This window comes from Ascidia mentula, chromosome 7, assembly GCF_947561715.1.
Source record: "Ascidia mentula chromosome 7, kaAscMent1.1, whole genome shotgun sequence".
NCBI classification, from domain to species: Eukaryota; Metazoa; Chordata; class Ascidiacea; order Phlebobranchia; family Ascidiidae; genus Ascidia; species Ascidia mentula.
Genome location: NC_138572.1, coordinates 19,732,543 through 19,752,966, shown reverse-complemented (window position 1 = coordinate 19,752,966; position 20,424 = coordinate 19,732,543). Strand labels below are relative to the sequence as shown.

The 20,424-nt window shown below is 38.3% G+C and overlaps 1 protein-coding gene across 1 annotated transcript; it reads left to right on the top strand.

Moving 5' to 3' along the window:
• The first annotated feature begins 968 nt into the window (after nucleotides 1–968).
• LOC145909229 (membrane-associated guanylate kinase, WW and PDZ domain-containing protein 3-like) lies at nucleotides 969–18,761 on the top strand. The gene is made up of 25 exons (XM_082996560.1): nucleotides 969–1,204; nucleotides 2,343–2,473; nucleotides 3,312–3,428; nucleotides 3,813–3,932; nucleotides 4,630–4,788; nucleotides 5,640–5,741; nucleotides 7,283–7,403; nucleotides 9,121–9,203; nucleotides 9,262–9,319; nucleotides 10,667–10,791; nucleotides 10,890–11,120; nucleotides 11,318–11,432; nucleotides 11,740–11,885; nucleotides 11,951–12,077; nucleotides 12,289–12,439; nucleotides 12,541–12,780; nucleotides 13,744–13,879; nucleotides 14,208–14,265; nucleotides 14,407–14,530; nucleotides 14,633–14,749; nucleotides 14,802–14,877; nucleotides 15,047–15,509; nucleotides 15,680–15,818; nucleotides 16,028–16,166; nucleotides 16,845–18,761. Exons 1-25 carry the CDS (start codon nucleotides 1,041–1,043, stop codon nucleotides 17,321–17,323), a joined length of 3,921 nt encoding a protein of 1,306 aa, XP_082852686.1. The 5' UTR covers nucleotides 969–1,040; the 3' UTR covers nucleotides 17,324–18,761.
• The last annotated feature ends 1,663 nt before the right edge of the window (nucleotides 18,762–20,424 follow it).

The window sequence follows — 20,424 nt, the reverse complement described above, 5'->3', positions numbered from 1 at the left end:
ACGGATATGTCAACATAGTTATATCCCGCTACAAACACGTTTCATTTGTGACAATAAATGGCATAGCTTCGTACACAGCAGCATGCGGACCTGCTAAACCTCAGAATTCTCCTGCGAAGCCTACTAATGGTTAAACCACCAGTACCACCAGTGATTTTGGGATTAACTTTTTGGGGTTAGTTTTTTGAAGTGTTGGAAATATTAATCACATTTGAGGCACCGCGGTGTGTGTTTTAAGGTTACAGCAGCACGCAATCAATGCGGACACAGTTTTTTTTTGGAAACACAGGAAAATCATAGAAAACCATTACGAGAGAAGGCGGGTACCATCTGTCAAAGCACAATTCCGGACGTGTAAAAAACTTTGACTAATTTTGAAACAGGTGACGGCGTTTTGGGCCATGGGCGCCCCTTTGGTCGGATATCGCTGGTGCTCTTTTTAATGAGTCTCGGGCGTTATTGCAACTAACGAATATTAGGTTAATTACCAGACGATTAATTCTTTAAGCAATACGCTACAACAGATTTTAACACAAAAATTCTGTCTTGCTACCATAGCGCATTGGTTAATTGCCTTGTTTTAAGTGCCCTACATTTGATTTTTTAGACATCTTTGGAGGGGAAATATTGTCAAAAATACACTGTACTTTAGTAATTATTAAAGTTTTACAGTAGACAAAGCGTCACATTTCAACTTTTTGTGCCAGTTTAATTTCATAGAAACAACATCAATTTAAAATGGTATCCGCTCCTAACCAGGGTGGTCTGGATTAGTTTGAATTTGTTGCTTGTCTTTTTGAAGTGTTTTTGATTTAAAAATGAGCCTTTTTAAAGACTTTGCTTTGCGGGTGTTTATCTTATTTTAAGAATTATTACTCTTATGCTGTTAATAATCTTGTTTGAAAGTTTTTGAATTGTTTTCTCAAAGTTTTCTATAATAATTACCATCAAAAAACTATTTTAGGTTATTGAAACAATTTTGTATAAAACGTAAAATGTGATTATTGTTTCCCTGGAAAGTTTGTGTGAAAGATTTCAAAATGTCTGGAGGAAAAAAACACAAGCATTGGTCGGATCGTGTTCACGAAAGTGTGGTTAGTAGGAGTAAAACTGGGCAACTTAATTTGGTGATTAAAGGGGGCGCGGAAGAAGTGAAGTTCCCTTATTTTGGTCAAGTTAAGCAGGACAAAGTTATTTACCACAGGTAAGTTAGATTTACACTCCAACCAAGGAAAATATCCCTGAGCACATTGTCTGGGCAATCAATGATCACTGAAAGAAACACTTGAGGGATGTTAGTTGACAAAAAAAATCGCCAGTTAACAGAACTTTGAACGCGGGTTACTATGCCGCTGAAATCCTTTTGAACCAACAACCTTACACACTCCTGCTATCGAATAAAACCTAATTTGGCCTTCTAACAAAAACATTTTCAAATTTGCAAAACAAAAATCATACAAAGAAGGTTCTTGTTTTGTTAGAAGGCCAAATTTGGTTTTATTCGATAGCAGGAGTGTGTAAGGTTGTTAGTTCAAAAGGATTTCAGCAGCATGGTGTTATGGCTTAAATGTATTCGTGATGTGCGCAAAACATGGAAAAATAAGGGTGGTATGGTTTTTGTTTTGCAAATTTGACAATGTTAGCGTTTTGTTAGAAGGCCAAATTTTATTTTATTTAATAGAATGAAGGCGAAAGGCTGTCGATTGATAACGTATTATAGTAGCTGAGTAAAGCCTTTTTAAATCAATCTGTTAGACAGCTCTTTAAAAGATGTTTTTATTTTTATCAGAAAAATATATTTTGCCCTGACAAGGGCATCATCAGTTTTTGCAAAGTGTACAAAACATCGTAAAACAACTGTCTGCCAAATAAAGGAAAGCAATATTAAAAAATTAAAAATTTAATTTGCATTCTTTAATTTTTTAATATTTTTTCAGGTACTTTCCTTTATTTGGCAGACAGTTGTTTTACGATGTTTTGTACACTTTGCAAAAACTGATGATGCCCTTTCAGGGCGAAATATATTTTTCTGATAAAAATAAAAACATCTTTCAAAGAGCTGTCTAACAGATTGATTTAAAAAGGCTTTATTCAGCTGATTATAAAATATGTTTGTTTATTATATATTTGATATCTTTAGAAAGTTTAGCCTACGTGTAAAAAAAATCAAGCTGCTACCTCGTAGGGCGGCCGAGTAACCCGCATTCAAAGTTTTGTTAACTGGCGATTTTTTTTTGTCAACTAACATCCCTCTGGTAAAAAACCTCTGCGCAAGTAATAAACTTTCCAATCTGTGAAAGCTCGATTTTTATTTTAAAGAAAACCCTGACTTCTTTTTGCAGTGGTAAAATCTTGGAAAGTGAAATTCTCCTGGAAGTAAACGACAAATCAGTGGTTGGATTAACGCTTTATGATTTGAACAACATGATTAAACAAGCCAGAGACCCAGTGAGATTCAAAACCGTCAAAGAAGGTAATAACATGTATCGTGAGTTGGTGTTTTCATTTCAACTTTTGTACAAAGTAGCTTAATGACAAGTTTGCAAAAGTTTTGTTTTATTTTTAGATAGGATATTCCAATTATTGAAATCCAATATCTGTTACAAACATCAACAGGTTCTTTCATAGGTATAGAGTTTTGCACATCAGTGGGTAGTGCGGCGAATAAAAAATACTTTTGTCAGAAAGTTGTTTGCACACCATAATATACAAGTTGTAGCGTGGTCCATGTTAGCATCTTTTTTGGACGAAACATGGATTTTGCTACAAACAAACACCCCTGCACCCCCATACTCTACGCCAGTGGGTTCTTTACATGAAATAGTCACGTTGTCATGGTTACCACTCGTCTGAACTAAATTATCAGCAAGCTGCTTTGTTATGTGTATAAAATCAAAATATACCGAAGATCTTTGGAGGTGTACAGGGTCTGTTGTCCATACTTGTAAAACGACCATCATGTTGCCCAACTAACAATTCGCCTTTGATTAAAATAAGCATTTAAGATGGAAAAACACCCAAAAAGGATGTTTAGTAGATATATTACATATTAATTTGTATTTTCCTAAGACGCTTGTGGTAAAAACATGCAAAACTCTTACAAAAAAGGAAAAGTTTGGCTACCCTGTTTTCAATGAACAAATAAGTATTGCAGCCAAGCCAGAACGAATCGATTGCAGCTAATTTATTTAACTTTTTAACTAAATGCGATAATATGTTGCAATTATTTTGACTACGTGTTGACTTGGGCTGTTCTGTAGGTATTGCAGCCAATGTATATTTGATGAAGTGTTAACTGTTTTAAACTTCAGGTCAAACCTTGACGAAAGACTTGAAACTTTTTCTGAGTCAGAGATTCAACAAAGGGACAGTTGACCATCAGCTTCAAGTTGCAATAAGGGACAACTTGTATCTCCGAACTTTGCCATGTAAGAGTTTAATGTTAATTATGATGTATCACATTTGTTAACCATTTATAGAATTATTGTTATAAAATATTAATACAATCCAACCTTAAACATTGCACGAAAAGTGAAGATTCGATTAATTTGTTACTTTGATATTTCTGCATCAAGAAAATAAATATTAATCACATTAAAATTTTCTTGCCTTGTTTTTGAGGCAATAAAGATTGCAATGCAACAGTTTTTATTTCATTCTCAAAAATTAAACATATTCTCTATACTTGAACTTACATAAATCTTGTGGTGGTTAAAATTTTATGTAATGTTGGGGGAAGTGCAGGCACAGCTTGTCCTTATAATCACAAATCCTGTGGAATTTATCTTGTTTTAAAGTAAGTTTTTTTCCAGGCACTACAAGACCTTTACGTGATGGTGAAGTCGACGGAAAGGATTACAACTTCTTGAGTATCGACGAATTTCGAGAACTGGAAAAATCTGGTGCTTTGCTCGAAAGTGGGATGTACGAAGGTGAGGAAATGGTTTGTGTGAAAAGTTCAGTTGCCATGGAAACATATTGCTATATTTGACGAACAACATAATTGTCAACACCTCATAAGATTCCTTGCCCAGTTACTAGTTTCTTGGGTAAACTTTTATTGTATCATTATCAACATGAAACAAAAACAAATACGAATTTGTGTCAATGCTGCTTAAGATTTAATTGTTTTCCACCAACTGTCTGCTTGGCTGGAAACGTTGCAGTTTAACAAAACATTGAAATAATTTATAGGAAAATTAAATATTGATGAGTTTTCGTGAATTTTTGGAAATGCTTTGTGTCCAATATGTATTCTGGACCTAATGTTTGTGGTCTGTGGATAATATTGTATTTCAGTCCTGTATTTTGTATAGTTAGGTGGACAGTGTGTTGGAGATTATGTATCAAGTTAAATAAGCTTGAAAGTCAATAAAACTTAACCAGGCTTCAAACCATAATATCCCTGCTTACCATACAGAGTTTAATAAAGTGTGTCAGTTCTTAAGTAGAGACTGAAAATTACAATATCCGTCAGGAATAACTGAATGCAAACAACTTTTCTGAATCACTAGTTAGGTCAAAAGTTACGCAATTTTATCTGACCAAGCACTGACAACTCCACTCATGTTTTTTTTTATTTGGTTTGCTTGATCTAGAAAATGTGATTGTAATTCACAACTTGTTTAGGGAATTATTACGGGACTCCAAAACCTCCCCCAGTACCTCTCTCCCCCCCATCCGTCCGCCGATCAAACTCGGCGAGTGACTTACCAGGGATGCATCCTTCGTCCGATGGAAAACGTAAAAGGAATCGATCGAACATTGAACTTCCCTCATCCAACGGTTGTAAGTCTTCAGCTGAGTTGTCATTATTTAAAACAAAGAGTCTATCTGAACATTAACATGGACACAACATTGTCAATCATCTTGATTATTTGGTTCTTTAAAACAAACAGTAAATGTAACTGCTAAGAAATTCAGTTTTCAGATTTTTTGATTTTAACTACAATCATTCCCAATGTGAAATGCAGGCAAGAAGACAAAAAAAGGAATGCAATAGTTTAGATAAGAAGCAGAACAGAGGGTTCCCTTGGGTCATGCGATAAAAAGCAAAGGTTAAAAGGAGTAAAAACAGATGTAATGTGATAACATCGGGGATGATTGTAGTCACAATCAAAACTTATAAAAAATCTGACAAATTTCTTAGCAGTTACATGGGTTTACTGTTTCTTTTGAAGATTTATTAAATCATGAGTTAAATTCCTGTATTTGAATCTGTTATAAACTTACATGGATTGTATCAAACATAATGCACCGATTTTGTATAAAAAATTTAAAGAACTTTTCTAGACGACCTTGTTTCAATTATTTCAATGTTAACCCATTCAGGATTTTAAACTTTTTGATTCGTTTTTTTTAATTATTATTTTTTTTGCTTTTTTGTGTAAGTAACAAAATAACTTTTCTAAAAGATAAAATTATAAAAAAGTTTGCGTTATTCCAAAATTTGCTTCCTGTAAGGTAGCTGTGTAAATATGATGATCTTTTGTGGTTTGGCGTGGAGTGAACGGTCAGTTTGTTGACCACGAACAAATATTTGAATGAAAAGTTTGAACATTTTTTTGTACCTTTTACTTTTGCTCTACACGGGAACAAGAAATTAACTGCATGCTTTTAACCTTATGTTGTTCTTACAGCTCCGACTCGTCGAATATTTCCCCCGAAAGAGTCGAAGAAAGGACTATCAGTGACGACAAAATCAACTTCTGATGCATCAAGTCCTGAACCACAAATCCCTGGTTTGTCTAAAGTTTTTATCGCAATGCGACCACAATTATGCCGTGTTGATAATTGCTGCAGGAAAATTGTGTAACATTTCTCCTGTGTCGCTGTTCAGAACCTCACAATTAACCAAGATATATTTACCGATCATTTATTCCATGTTTTCAGTCAATATGATGTTTATGTTGAACATGATGGTTTCATTGAATAAGTGTACAGTTTTTAACTAAATGTATGATTAATCAGAATTGCTCTTCTGGCACTTAGTTTCTAAAGTGTTTATTGGAAACCAACGTTTCGTCTGCCATCCGGCGAGACTTCTTCAGGGTTATGTCAACAGTAAAGCATCACGCACATAAAACACTAAAAACGTAGGAAAAACGCAGGAAAAACACAAGGAAAAAGGAATAGATAACACTGGCACCGCTTGCATCGTCACGTGAACCAGGTGTGTAGCGAGGCGTAACATTTACAACAAGTTGTTGTATACAGCTGGAAAATATACGCATTGCTCCTTATCGTTTATGCAATGGTCGTTTTTGTGGATGTGGAGCGTCTCCAGGAACAGACGTTTTGTATGATCGTCCTCCATCTTTAGGATTTGCACGTCATCAAAGTTAACTCGGTGGCCGAGTGTGGCAGCGTGTTTTGTCAGTGCTGTCCTCTGGCTGTTCTTCGCTGCAACGTCGCGGCGATGCTCTTTTAACCGAGTCTGTAACCTTCTCCCTGTCTCGCCGATGTGCAAGGACTGCGGTGGAGCGTACATCGGCGAGACAGGGAGAAGGTTACAGACTCGGTTAAAAGAGCATCGCCGCGACGTTGCAGCGAAGAACAGCCAGAGGACAGCACTGGCAAAACACGCTGCCACACTCGGCCACCGAGTCAACTTTGATGACGTGCAAATCCTAGAGATGGAGGACGATCATACAAAACGTCTGTTCCTGGAGACGCTCCACATCCATAAAAACGACAATTGCATACACGATAAGGAGCAATGCGTATATTTTCCAGCTGTATACAATAACTTGTTGTAAATGTTACGCCCCGCTACACACCTGGTTCACGTGACGATGCAAGCGGTGCCAGTGTTATCTATTCCTTTTTCCTTGTGTTTTTCCTGCATTTTTCCTACGTTTTTAGTGTTTTATGTGCGTGATGCTTTACTGTTGACATAACCCTGAAGAAGTCTCGCCGGATGGCAGACGAAACGTTGGTTTCCAATAAACACTTTAGAAACTAAGTGCCAGAAGAGCAATTCTGATTAATTAGTATGCCTGGCAACAAAAATAGCAGTATAAATGTATGATTGTTGACAAGGCAATTTATTGTTGACAATGCAATTTATGGATGACAAGTCAATTTATCCATTGTGTTCGAAGTCCTAATCTTTGCAGCATGGATTTATCAAATTATTTTCCACTTTCTCAGTAACTTTGCTGTGACTTATTTCATCATAATTGTTTTACTTAAAACTGAGTTCGCCCAGAAAGACCGACTCGACCACTGGGTTGATTTGTTGTCACTGTGGAAGTATGTAATTTAACATTGCTGTGTACAGGTGGGGGTACAAAGGATAACGATATGAAAATGTCGCTGTTGTCTTCTGAAAAGCTTCTCGGACCTCTACCTGACGGATGGGAGATCGCTCAAACTGAAACGGGCGATTTCTACTTCATTGAGTAAGTTATTACAGTTTACTCAAATAAGAACCAGAATTGAGTAAGTTATTACAATTTACTCAAATACGAACAAGAATTAATTAAGTTATTACAGTTTACTCAAATATGAACAAGAATAGAGTAAGTTATTACAGTTTACTCAAATATGAACAAGAATTGAGTAAGTTATTACAGTATACTCAAATATGAACTAGAATTGAGTAAGTTATTACCGTATACTCAAATACGAACAAGAATTGAGTAAGTTATTACAGTATACTCAAATACGAACAAGAATTGAGTAAGTTATTACAATATACTCAAATACGAACAAGAATTAAGTAAATTATTACAGTTTACTGAAATATGAACTGGAATTGAGTAAGTTATTGCAGTTCACTCAAATATGAACAAGCAATGTTTAAGAACTTCACAACTGGCAAGTTATTTGGTTCATTGCTGCATAATTTATTTTCTGATTATGTTGGGAAATACCCTGTAGTAATACCAGCCAATATCCTCCGTAATTACCCCTTCCTATTAGGGAGAACCCCGTTTTTCATATCAAACAGATTATTGTTGGTTGATCGTTGAACCATGACCAGATTAACTAAACCCAATGTGCAGGGTTTGAAATTATGGTTGTGCAGAGTTTGAAATTAGCTTTGTATTGATTATTTTGGTGTTGGTTTTCAAACTGACCCTCCCCTGAGATTGCCATTATTGAATTCCACTTCCAAATTTCCTCCAGGAAAAATTTTGACAATTTGTGAACTAAAATAAAGCCTTAACAAAATTCTAACAATCAACAAAATTCTTGTTTTAGTTGAAGTTAATTTATAGTTGGAATAAATCTAATGCTTGTGAGTTCTTCTGTGAATACATTTTTATTTTTGTTGTCTCCATAGTTTTGAAGGTGGTTTTGCGCAAACAAACTATGCCTTTGCAACCTCACCTAATAGATTCATTAAAGTAAAGTTCTTCTGAATTAAAATTTAATAACCACCACCAAGATGTAGCATACAGTACTCTTATGTCACAATGCCCCATGATATAGTAAATAGTGGGTCGGTATGTCACGCATTCCTCGGTATCAAGTTACGTTCAATGAAGCGCAACAAGTGTCGATTTAATTTGTCGCAACAACCTTTGAGAATTTTACCAGTGGTCGTAACAGAGGAGTAGTTCATTGAGTCTTAGTGGAATGCTGTCACATTTATTTGTCATTCAGATTTATTGAAAACTTGTCTTTGGTCAATTAAGAATCTGTTGGTAGTTTTTCTGAACTAATATTTGTGTCAAAAAAAAATCATGTTTTGGCAAAATGTAATCTTGAAGGTTAATTTCTTGTAAACTTCATCTGTGTTACCATTTATACCTGTGAGTTTGATGACATCACCACTGCTGGTTTGATGATGTCACCAACTCTTGGGCAGGTGTAAGTTAGCATAATAATTAATAAATTCCAACATATTTGCAATCTTAATAAATCCATAGGTATATCTTTGTATGGATGTCTTCAGATAATTTTCGTGTTTTAACAAAAACAAAACTTGTGTTTACAAAACCGTCAGTAGTTGTACAGATATTTACTATAGTGTATCAGGAGACAGGTTGTTAGTTCAAACCCCAGTGAAGTCAAGATAATCCTGATCTTGAACAAATCCAGATAAAAGTTGTTTCTATCGCCAGTGGCATGTTTTGTAAGCAGACAAATCAGTTTATTGTTGTGTTTCAGTCATGTTGGAAAGAAGACGTCATGGTTGGATCCAAGACTCGATTCTGCGTCACGAAAAAAACTGGAAGACTGCGACGACAATGGTTGGTTGAAATCTTGTTGTCACAAATCAATAAAACTTCAACTCTATGTTGTTTTTAGAATTACCGTATGGTTGGGAAAAAGTTGATGACCCACAATATGGTGTCTATTATGTCGAGTGAGTATTCCATTATTACATCACAAAGGTTGCTTATTATTTAATTAATCTTAAAACAATTAAATAGTTTCCTGCCTAAAAATCTGTTAATTGTGGAAGTTGATAATGTGTGATTGTTTGAAGTTGACAATGTGTGTTTGTTTGAAGTTGACAATGTGTGTTTGTTTGAAGTTGACAATGTGTGTTTGTTTGAAGTTGACAATGTGTGTTTGTTTGAAGTTGACAATGTGTGTTTGTTTGAAGTTGACAATGTGTGATTGTTTGAAGTTGACAATGTGTGATTGTTTGAAGTTGACAATGTGTGTTTGTTTGAAGTTGACAATGTGTGATTGTTTGAAGTTGACAATGTGTGTTTGTTTGAAGTTGACAATGTGTGTTTGTTTGAAGTTGACAATGTGTGATTGTTTGAAGTTGACATTGTGTGATTGTTTGAAGTTGACAATGTGTGATTGTTTGAAGTTGACAATGTGTGATTGTTTGAAGTTGACATTGTGTGATTGTTTGAAGTTGACAATGTGTGTTTGTTTGAAGTTGACAATGTGTGATTGTTTGAAGTTGACAATGTGTGATTGTTTGAAGTTGACATTGTGTGATTGTTTGAAGTTGACAATGTGTGATTGTTTGAAGTTGACATTGTGTGATTGTTTGAAGTTGACAATGTGTGATTGTTTGAAGTTGACAATGTGTGTTTGTTTGAAGTTGACAATGTGTGATTGTTTGAAGTTGACAATGTGTGTTTGTTTGAAGTTGACAATGTGTGTTTGTTTGAAGTTGACAATGTGTGATTGTTTGAAGTTGACAATGTGTGTTTGTTTGAAGTTGACATTGTGTGATTGTTTGAAGTTGACAATGTGTGTTTGTTTGAAGTTGACAATGTGTGATTGTTTGAAGTTGACATTGTGTGATTGTTTGAAGTTGACAATGTGTGATTGTTTGAAGTTGACAATGTGTGATTGTTTGAAGTTGACAATGTGTGATTGTTTGAAGTTGACAATGTGTGTTTGTTTGAAGTTGACAATGTGTGATTGTTTGAAGTTGACAATGTGTGTTTGTTTGAAGTTGACATTGTGTGATTGTTTGAAGTTGACAATGTGTGTTTGTTTGAAGTTGACAATGTGTGTTTGTTTGAAGTTGACAATGTGTGATTGTTTGAAGTTGACATTGTGTGATTGTTTGAAGTTGACAATGTGTGATTGTTTGAAGTTGACAATGTGTGTTTGTTTGAAGTTGACAATGTGTGATTGTTTGAAGTTGACAATGTGTGTTTGTTTGAAGTTGACAATGTGTGATTGTTTGAAGTTGACAATGTGTGTTTGTTTGAAGTTGACAATGTGTGTTTGTTTGCAGCCACATTGAGAAAAAAACTCAGTTCGGGAATCCTGTTCTTGAGGCAAAGGGGAAGTCCCCAGAGGAAAACACTGAAACATCACCATCTAGTGGCCAAGATCAACTAAAGAGCATCGGAGAATCAGGTTTGCTACGTAGAATGCCACGAACAGCTTTATACTGTGATGTGACAATTGCATGTTTTACTCATTTCATTCCAATGCTGACTCAAGCGATTATTCAGACCGGGACCCAACTCCGACCCATGATCCTTCACCCACCAATGACCCCCAAAGTTTCCCCTTCACAACAGACCCAGCAATGCTGAAGGGGGATCCCCATCTTGTACCCATTGAGAAAAGTCCTCGTGGGTTTGGGTTCACGATAGTTGGGGGAGACGACCCAGAGGAATTTCTTCAAATCAAAAGTGTTGTCTCTGACGGCCCAGCGGCCAAAACCGGAAACATTCAACCTGGTAGGAATATCATTCTTATCACTGGGTATTCCCCCAGCACATGTGTAGTGTTTGTAAGATGAAGGGGAATCCCCCAACCATTCTGTTACTGACAACATGTGATTGTAATCAAGCAGGAATTTATAGCATCTTTTAAGCAAAAAAAATCTTTGATGTCAAATTTTCTCCTGAAACTCAAATGTTTTGTTCTTAAACAGGTGACGTGATTGTACGTGTGAATGACACGTGTGTGCTTGGTTGGACGCACCCGGATGTCGTCAAACTTTTCCAGGCGATTCCAATTTCTCAAATCGTCACCCTGCAACTTTGCAGGTAACATAGAAATCATACAGTGGTGGATTCTGCGCCAATGACTAACAAGCGGGGAATAACCTCGTGTGGGAGTTCAATGAGCGCGTTTTTTTAAATTTAGAAACGAATGTCACGTGTTTAGAGGTCACCTAAAGGTTACAATGAAAGGGTTGGAAAAACTTTACGATTTACATAACGTTTGTAAGCAGCAGTAAAATGTTGTTGAATTAGCACGTGATGACGTATGTTTGTGGAATCAAAACGTCTGGTTGGGATTCTGCTGCTAATTGTTTCGTCACAAAGAGTTTAATCAACCTGTTTCAACCAGGGGATATCCCCTCTTAGTCGACTCTGAGGATTCTGGAACGAACTTTTTAACAACTCAAGCGATCGATCCCGATGATAAACCGGTGGAAGAATTCGAACGTCAACTCAGGGTTCTCAACAATCAACTTGAAGGTCATCATGGTGGGGGTGAGGACATTATGTCAGCTGAACTCACACTTACAATAATTTGTATCTCATGGTTGAATATTCAGGAGACTTCGCGAGTCCTTCCAAGTCCATGCCTGATATCACCTCCCCACTCGCTAACGAAGACAGTTTCCATGGTAACATCAGGCAGGGAGGAATGTTGCCTGGCAACCACTCTTCTTTTCCTAGCAGGTAAAACTTTGTGTGCTGTTTGTCAACTGGCACCCCCCCCCCCCCTCCATATAACGGGTGGTTGTCTCCCTGTTACGTCACAGACATCACATGAATCCGCTTTTTCATATGATAGAGATGTTTTGTGAAAGTCATGGTTGGTTGTCGAGATAAACTTGACCTTGTGTGATTTGCTTGATTTGACACAAACTTACACATGTTGTTGTCACAGAGCCGGTAGCCTTGGTAACCTTCCTGCTCCCCTAGTGATGCAGGTTATTATAAAGAAGGGGGGGCAAGGATTCGGTTTCACGATATCCGATAGTCCCCAAGGTCAAAGGGTCAAGCAGGTGTTGGATGGACACAGATGTCGCGAACTAATGGTAGGAACATCATATCTTGTCCCTTCACCATGTGGTCCCATGTATTACTCCGCCATGTATTACTCCGCCATGTATTACTCCGCCATGTATTACTCCGACAGGAAGACGACATCCTCCTTGAGATAAACGGGGTGACCGTTCAGAACATGCCCCATAACAACGTGGTACAAATCCTCAAGGAATGCCCGATCACCTCAGCGGCGATATTTGTCATACAGAGAGGGCCTGCCATGCACCAGATGTACGAACAACCAACTGTGCCATATATTAATGGGGTTATACCGACATCTGGTGGCCAACAGTATTACGCCAACCATCCAACATCCTACATGAGAATGAAGGTAAACCGTTGATGAAACAACACCTGCTTTGTAACCAGGGGCGTATCCAGGAAGTTTTATAAGGGAGGTTGAAGAGGTGACAAGGCACCCTGTTACTGGATACGTCAATGCAAATAATGCCTTGTTGTTTGAACGTTAGTTTGTTTACTGTAAATATTATCAGATAATCGTGTGGTTAATTTCTAATCTTCAGCTGAGATCGATAAAAAATAACTGAAAAAATTTCAACTGCGATTTTCCAGGATTGCTCCGGGGTAAATTACATGCATGCGATTGTTACGTAACAAACAATTATTGTAAAACAAAAACGGGAAGTGCTTTGAAAAAAAGCAACAATATGTGGTGTGTTGGTGTCGTCAGAATGATCCAAACCGTAATCCAGTGGTTGCCAACCTTTATTTGCTTACGTCATCCCTGTGGAATTTTCAACAGTTTCCGACATGGCTACCAACCAATGAGCGACCGCCACGAATGCCGCAAACAACCTTTCTATCTGATTCTAGATGGAAAGTTTTATCATAAGAAACATTTGTATCCTTGGTATAACTTTGCACTACTGGCACTGCGCATTGTGGAAAATACCAAAGTGCGAATGAAGAATCGCCTAAAACTGTCACCGCATGGTGGCGCCCCGGTCGGAACCACTGGTTGCCTCGCACGAAACTCTGGAATAATTATTACCAGATGTTTTGGAAATGTAACAAGTTCCAACTTATATTGTTGTTTTTTTCCGACTAGTTCTGTCGCCACTTGGTGTCGCTCGCACGCCGCATGCCCGTATTTTCCCGTTGCATTGTGGGGGAATTTTGTTTTTGATAAACTTTTGTTTCCAGTTTGAAATCCTGATTGTCACAAACTGGTGTTTTGTGGAAAAAAAACTTTTTGTCCAATTTTATGTTCTGACCTTGTACATGTGTACTCCTACTGACGACGTCAAATGTCTGTGATGTATGATTTTTATAGAGGTCACAAACCGAGCCAGGACTTGGCAGCGAGAATGGTTCAGTTGTTTCTGCTCCACCGTCCAGTTCTATCCAAACAACTAGAAACAACCACCCAGTAAATGCACTCCTCAACGAATACAGAGCGAAACAAATCGGTGAATAAACTTTGTTAAAAAATAAAAATATCTGCTGACAATGCAGTAATATTTCATACAACTGTATGCTTGGCAGAATCGCCCCACTTCGCAGGTCCTTGCTTGGCGATCACAGATATCGTATCGAGATCATTAGGTTTACAGGCTTGGCGGCCCAGGCAAAACAGTCTATCTATCTGCCAATCTGCTAGAACTTCGAAATACTTAAAACTCATCAATTTCCTCATTCACAAAAGTCTCATATAAATAGAGTTTTGTCCGTCACAAACGCTTGGATGTAAATTATTGTTGTCATGACAATTATTTTAAGAATTCAATGTTTTTCCAGCTTCGAACTTCAACAGACAGGGGAATCACCCAGTGTCAGAATACCATTACGTGGGAAAGTGAGTCGATTTTTGTAGAGTTTTAAACCTGGTTAACCCGAAGACTCCACATTCAAACTGTGACCAAGCGTTAAATCCTGCTATGAATTGAACTGACCGCGAAGTGTTTCACAAAAGTTTTTTTTTTACCAATTGTTCCAGCAACTTATACCACGACCCCTACGTCACACAACCGGACAACTTCATAGATCTGACCGTGGTGTTAAGGAGGGAAGAATCCGGATTCGGGTTCAGAATTCTTGGTGGAAATGTTCAAAATGAGACGGTGAGTCACGGACATGAGGTTCGACGAATACAAGTGTGGCATCATTTTGTAGAATTAAAACTTAAACAAGGAGATTATGACGTAATAAGGAGTTATTGTCAGGTGACAATCGGTGCCATTGTTCCTGATGGAGCGGCAGACAAGGAGGGAACTTTACGGAGTGGAGATGAACTTTTGACGGTGGATGGACAGAAAGTTACGAGGATGGGACACAACCAGGTACGTTTATATTCCCTCCTCTCATCCACTATATATGCTGGTTGTTATTTAGGTGATTTCCCTGATGGGGAATGCGGCGAGGAACGCGGTCGTCCAACTCGGTATCAGAAGAAGAGTCGGCGCAACACGTGAGTTCTCTTGACCTGTAGTAACCTATGTCAGGAATTAAGTCATGATCCGTGGTAACCTTCGCATCTATGACACAGAGTAGCCTGTGAAGCAATGACCCACAGCAACCTATGTCCTACTCTTGTGCCAGAGTAGGAATTTCACGTGATGACGTTTTTGTACACACAGAAATCCCGAACCGCCCGCTTAGTAGAGGTCCTCACCCCCACCGACCACCAAGTCGCGGCCCCCCACCTGTTACCATGGCAACCCAACCATTCGACATCATCATCCACCGGAGGGAGCACGAGGGATTTGGTTTCGTCATCATTTCTTCAGTTAAAAATACCGGTAACGTCATTCGTGTTGAAGAGTGTATCACAGTTTACTTGAACTCTGACGTCATTACAGGAGCCGGGTTCCAGGCCCCCCATAAGATAGGTCGGATAATAGAGAACTCCCCTGCAGCCAGATGCGGACATTTAAGAGTCGGTGATCGGATTTTATCGGTGAACTCTGTTGACATCACCCACCTTCACCACGGACAGATCGTAAACCTCATCAAAGATTCCGGGTTCTCGATCGAATTAAGGGTTTTGCCACTAGAAGTTGACGATGACGTCATAGTGGGAAACAATCAGCAAGAAATCAAGTTCGTTAGCATCGAACATTATAACTCCCCCAACCTCCATCTGTAACACTAGCAAATAATTTCCCTCTAAACTTAAATTCTACCGAGGAATTATTAGTCAGTGTCAGTTTCAAGTATTTACAACTGCCATTGTTAATCCACATATATTATTTTGTGATTGTTCTGTGCAGTGATTACGTCAGCGTGGAACTTCGTCGCACTCCAACGGGATTCGGATTCGGTATTCGTGGTGGTCGGGAATATCGAATCCCATTGTATGTATTGCGTGTGGCCAAAGATGGACCGGCTGACGCTTCAGGAAAAATTAAGGTGGAGTTTTTCTTGTGGGTTTACAATCGAAATATTAAATTAAGTAAATCTTGTTTATATTTTATTAAATTTGGTAAAACTATCAACAATTAAAGCTTATTGAGTAAAAGTACATCACTAAGATCAACCGCAAAATTAAATCACTCTCAACTTTTCATTAGGAACAAAAACTTCGGCGAAATGTTTGTGTTAATATTGTGACGTAACAGGTTGGTGACGTTCTGGTGGAGATAAATGGTTACAGCACTGTTGATATTCCACATGCCCAAGCGATCAACTTGATCAAGCAAGGAGGGAATATGTTGAAGCTTGTGTTGAGGCCTGGGGACGGGACAGTCCCTGATATAGGTTCGTCACACTCTGTATTTTGTGATAGTCTTGCATCAGGGAGTTCCCCCAAGCTTTGTCTGTATTAAAAACTCAAATATTATCCGGATAATTCTCGAAAACATTTGAATACTTTAATTTGGTTACAAACAATAAAATCCAACAACCCAGAAACTTCGTAAACTTCCCGATGTGAATGCAAATAATACTTGTTTGAATGTAAACAAAAGTTAAAACTCGTTGTCCGTCATTGATGTACGTGGAAATTGTGGGATTGACGTCATAATGCATTGTGTTACGTAACAGTTGTTTGTTGTTTTGTGCAATGAATTTTGAATTTAATTTCAGAATAATTGTAACCAGCGGATAATTTATGCATGAATTTTGTGGAACTTTTAACAAAGGAAACTTTCTTTTAATTTGCCGCTTGAAGCATAGAATTATTGCTGTTGCCAGGCAACGTAGCATCTTACTTAAATTTTGTGAGAGCATGACGTCACGTTGTGACGATGTTTTGTGTAGAAAACCGTGCTGGAGGTCGAAGTCGAAGCATGAATAATCTGCTCTCAAACTCATGGTAATGTTGCTCACCTTTGTGACGTCACAATGTCTTTTTAACAGCATGCAGTGTTGTGTGTTGCATGAACTAGTGTGAAATTAACCAACATTTTGTTTATGAAACCAAAAAATTTTCCTCAGAAACGAAAAATTCTTCGACAACTGAAAGCTTTCAACAACGACACCAAGCGGTCGTTAAACCCATTTCGCCACAGGGGATTCCCCGTCGACAACAGCAAAATTCTGTGAAACAGCAACAACTTCGACGAAGGGCAAATTCTTCGGGCAATGTTATTCCATCTGATGACGTCACATCTACGTCACCAACCGACTATGCAGTAAGGCGGGCAATCACCCCCAGCCCGGGCCAGGCAATCAGAGAATTAGAACACAACGATGATGACGTCACTGCGAAGGGTTCGGAAGAAAAGCAAGCTGGTTGGCATGACAACAGCAATGGTGTTCTCGAAATGCCGAATCACAGCAAACAAGCAGAGTCATCCGACGTCATCGATGGAAAGGATGACGTAGGCAAACCGAAAAAGAACAAATCATCAAAAAATAAATCTTCAACAAAAGTTGGTTTGTGGCTTTCACCCAAGAAAAAACAAAACAAATGATTTTCCTCGAGGTTCTTTTCATTTCTTACGTCATAATCAGTGCTTGATTGTTTGGCATTCCGCGGTGCAGAGATTCGAGAATACTTTTCCACTCCATTTTTATTCCAGTATTAACTTGTTATATCATATATATGTGTATTACTCAGTAAGTTGCGTAACTTCCGTTCTGTATATAATTGTGACTGGGTCGTTTCTACGTCACCGTGACGTCATGTTTCGCCGTTGTTTTTCTGCCTCGTGAGGTCGCTGTTGTACCGAATACCCAATTTTGCTGCCCCCCCCATTTACACACATAATATTCACACAAGCACTATCTGATTGTCGAGTGATTTTAATACAAATGTTTGTAGAATGTTCTCAAACAATTCAACGACTTGTATGTCCCAAATAATTAATTTTTCTCCTGTAAATTCAATTGTTCCAGCAAGAATCGTTTTTACTTCTGGACAGGTGCCGCAGGTAGCTTCATGGTCGTTGCGCGAAACCGCTCGTTAACAAGCGCATGTGTGCGATTTGTCGAGTTTGGTAACAATAGTGTTGGTTTGTTCGTGGCGTTTCTGGTAAAAAAAGGAAAAATCGACGCCTGTTCATGTGAAAACCCCTAAGCATTGCACCCCGAACTCAAACCCCTGCCGAAACGCGACCATGTGTTATAACGCGTTACATTGTGACGCAGAACAACACAAGCATCAAACGTCCTTTCGTACAGTTTTGGATACAAAACCACGTAAATACTGACGTCATATTACTAAAGTCTTACTCACGTGACACGAGGTTAGTCAAGTGGAAACGCTCGGCTTGGTTTACGTGGGGAAGTTTGAACACAAATCCTAGAGTTTCGTGAGTGCTTCGATATATGTGAGTCTGTGTTTCACATAAACTGCAGAGCGAAAATTTGCTCTAGCAGCAAAGCGCGCGCGTGGATCCAGCCTTCGAGTCTTGTATTAGATTTGTTAGGTCGATGCCTTTGCTTGGTTTGAACATTGAATGTAAGATACAGAACTTTCATGGTTATAATTAATGTTCAACACCTTGAAATATTTGAGCTTGCGTTTATTTCAAAAAAGTAACTTCCAATATTGACTCGCCGTATTTGGATGTCTCGGAATCTCAAGACGTACATCATAAGTATCAGGAAGCGGTCGTTCGTTAAACTCGCTCTTATGTGACGGAATAAAACCACACCCGTGACGTCATGTCTGTGTGCAGCGGTGCGTTCAGTGGTATCATGGGAACGCTTCTGTCATGCTTGGGGTTGGGGTTTACCTGAATCTTTAGGCGGCCCATTGAAGCTGTCTTTTGACTTCGCTTTCATCGTTTTTACATCTAAGCTCAAGCTTAAATTTGAGGTGAATTTAGTGAAATGTTTGGTTTGACTTCCTTTGCATGCATACTAGGAATTATAAACAAGAATTTGACGAATATAAACCAACCACTGCTATATTATTTGCATTAAATATCTCGCATGTTAGCGATTCGTCACTGTAAATTATTACAAGATGAAAATAAAAGTTCATTGTTAAACAAAGCTCGGTTACTCTGGGAAGTTGCTTTAGGGCGGACGTTGCGTTTGTACCCTTTGTGTACGTCATGCTATGTTAGTCATGTGGAGAAGGTCGATGTAACGTTCTACTTGGTGTAAATGAAGAAGTTTTGAACGCAAAGCTCCGTTCGTTCAGTAGATTTGTTATCCAGCAGTGTTAGTTGGGGAGTTATAACATCCAGCAGTGAATAGTGATTTTCCTTTGATCAGAAATAACATGAACGAGAATTTGTGCAAAACATGTGAGGAGACAACCCGTGTATGACGTAGGTGGGAAAAACGATCTTGGATAATTTGTTTTGCGCAAACCTTGTCCTGGAATTTAATACAGAAATATCCCATGCTTGTGACTCTTTACGTTGTTGCGATTGTAAATTAGAGAGAGTGAATCAAATCGTCGCATTGGAAAACTTTAACACAGAGAGTAGTTACAGGTTATGTTAAGTACGTGCGAATATTTTCAATGCGCATGACTTTTTTCCTTGTTCCTTGTGGTCCTACATAAGTTAAGAATACAGGTTACCACCTTTGTCATTAAGGAGCAATGGTGGTGCTGGAATGTAGATAAGAGCAATTACGTCAAATCCAGTAACTAGTTGTGACCAACCGTGTGTTAGCAACGTAAATTACGGAAACGATACGCGATAAAACAGCACACAGTCAGTGACACCGGACTCAATGCCAAAGCTGCAGTTTTTTTATCGGCTGTGGAATAATTTTCCACGTAGGCGTATACAGGATTTTTGGAAGGGGGTTGAATATTTTTGGGAGAATTCCTCTTTTATTTACATTCAAATTAATATTATTTATGGTATGGCGAAGTATTAGGAACAATTTATATTTGTTGCTTGTCTGCTGCACTTTGAAGTCAGGTACCTGCGTTTGTGCTGTCCTAGTTCAGAATAAGTTCCTGTGTTGTATTTTGTATTACTTGCTTTGTTAACGTCAGTTACAACACAATGTGTCGTTGTTACGTCACACAAGTCGTTGTCCATTTCGAACCCTGACATTACAGTTGTTGTCTGAGTTTGCAGTAGTTCAGTTATCTTGCATTCCTGTGGCAAACTAATATTTGTGTATTATTAAATGAGGCCAAGTTTAACCAAACTCAAATATCAATTGTTATGTTGATCTGCTGTACACACTTTTGCGGTAAGATTGCATTATTTATTGTGCCGTATAACTTCTTGTTAAATAACGATAAACTTACTTACAATGTCAAAAACGATTACTGGAAATCCCGATACGTGATACTGTGGTCCCATAATACTTCGGTGGGGATCAGTGTGTGTTTGATGTCTCTGTTATTTTATGGTCGGTAATATTACCTCTGTTTATGTGAAAACCCCTAAACATTGCACTCCGATCTCAAACCCCTGTCGAAACGCAACCCTATGTCATAACGTGGCGCCCTCTGCTGGCCTGCTTCTGACTGTTGTTGCTTGTCAGAATAAAGTTGGCGTGTTCCTTTCGTACGGGGTTCTTGAGCTGCGCGTTAGGATCCGTTGTGAAGTTTCAGAATCACCCGCTTGTTGTACTATCTTGGCGTGAAGAGTCA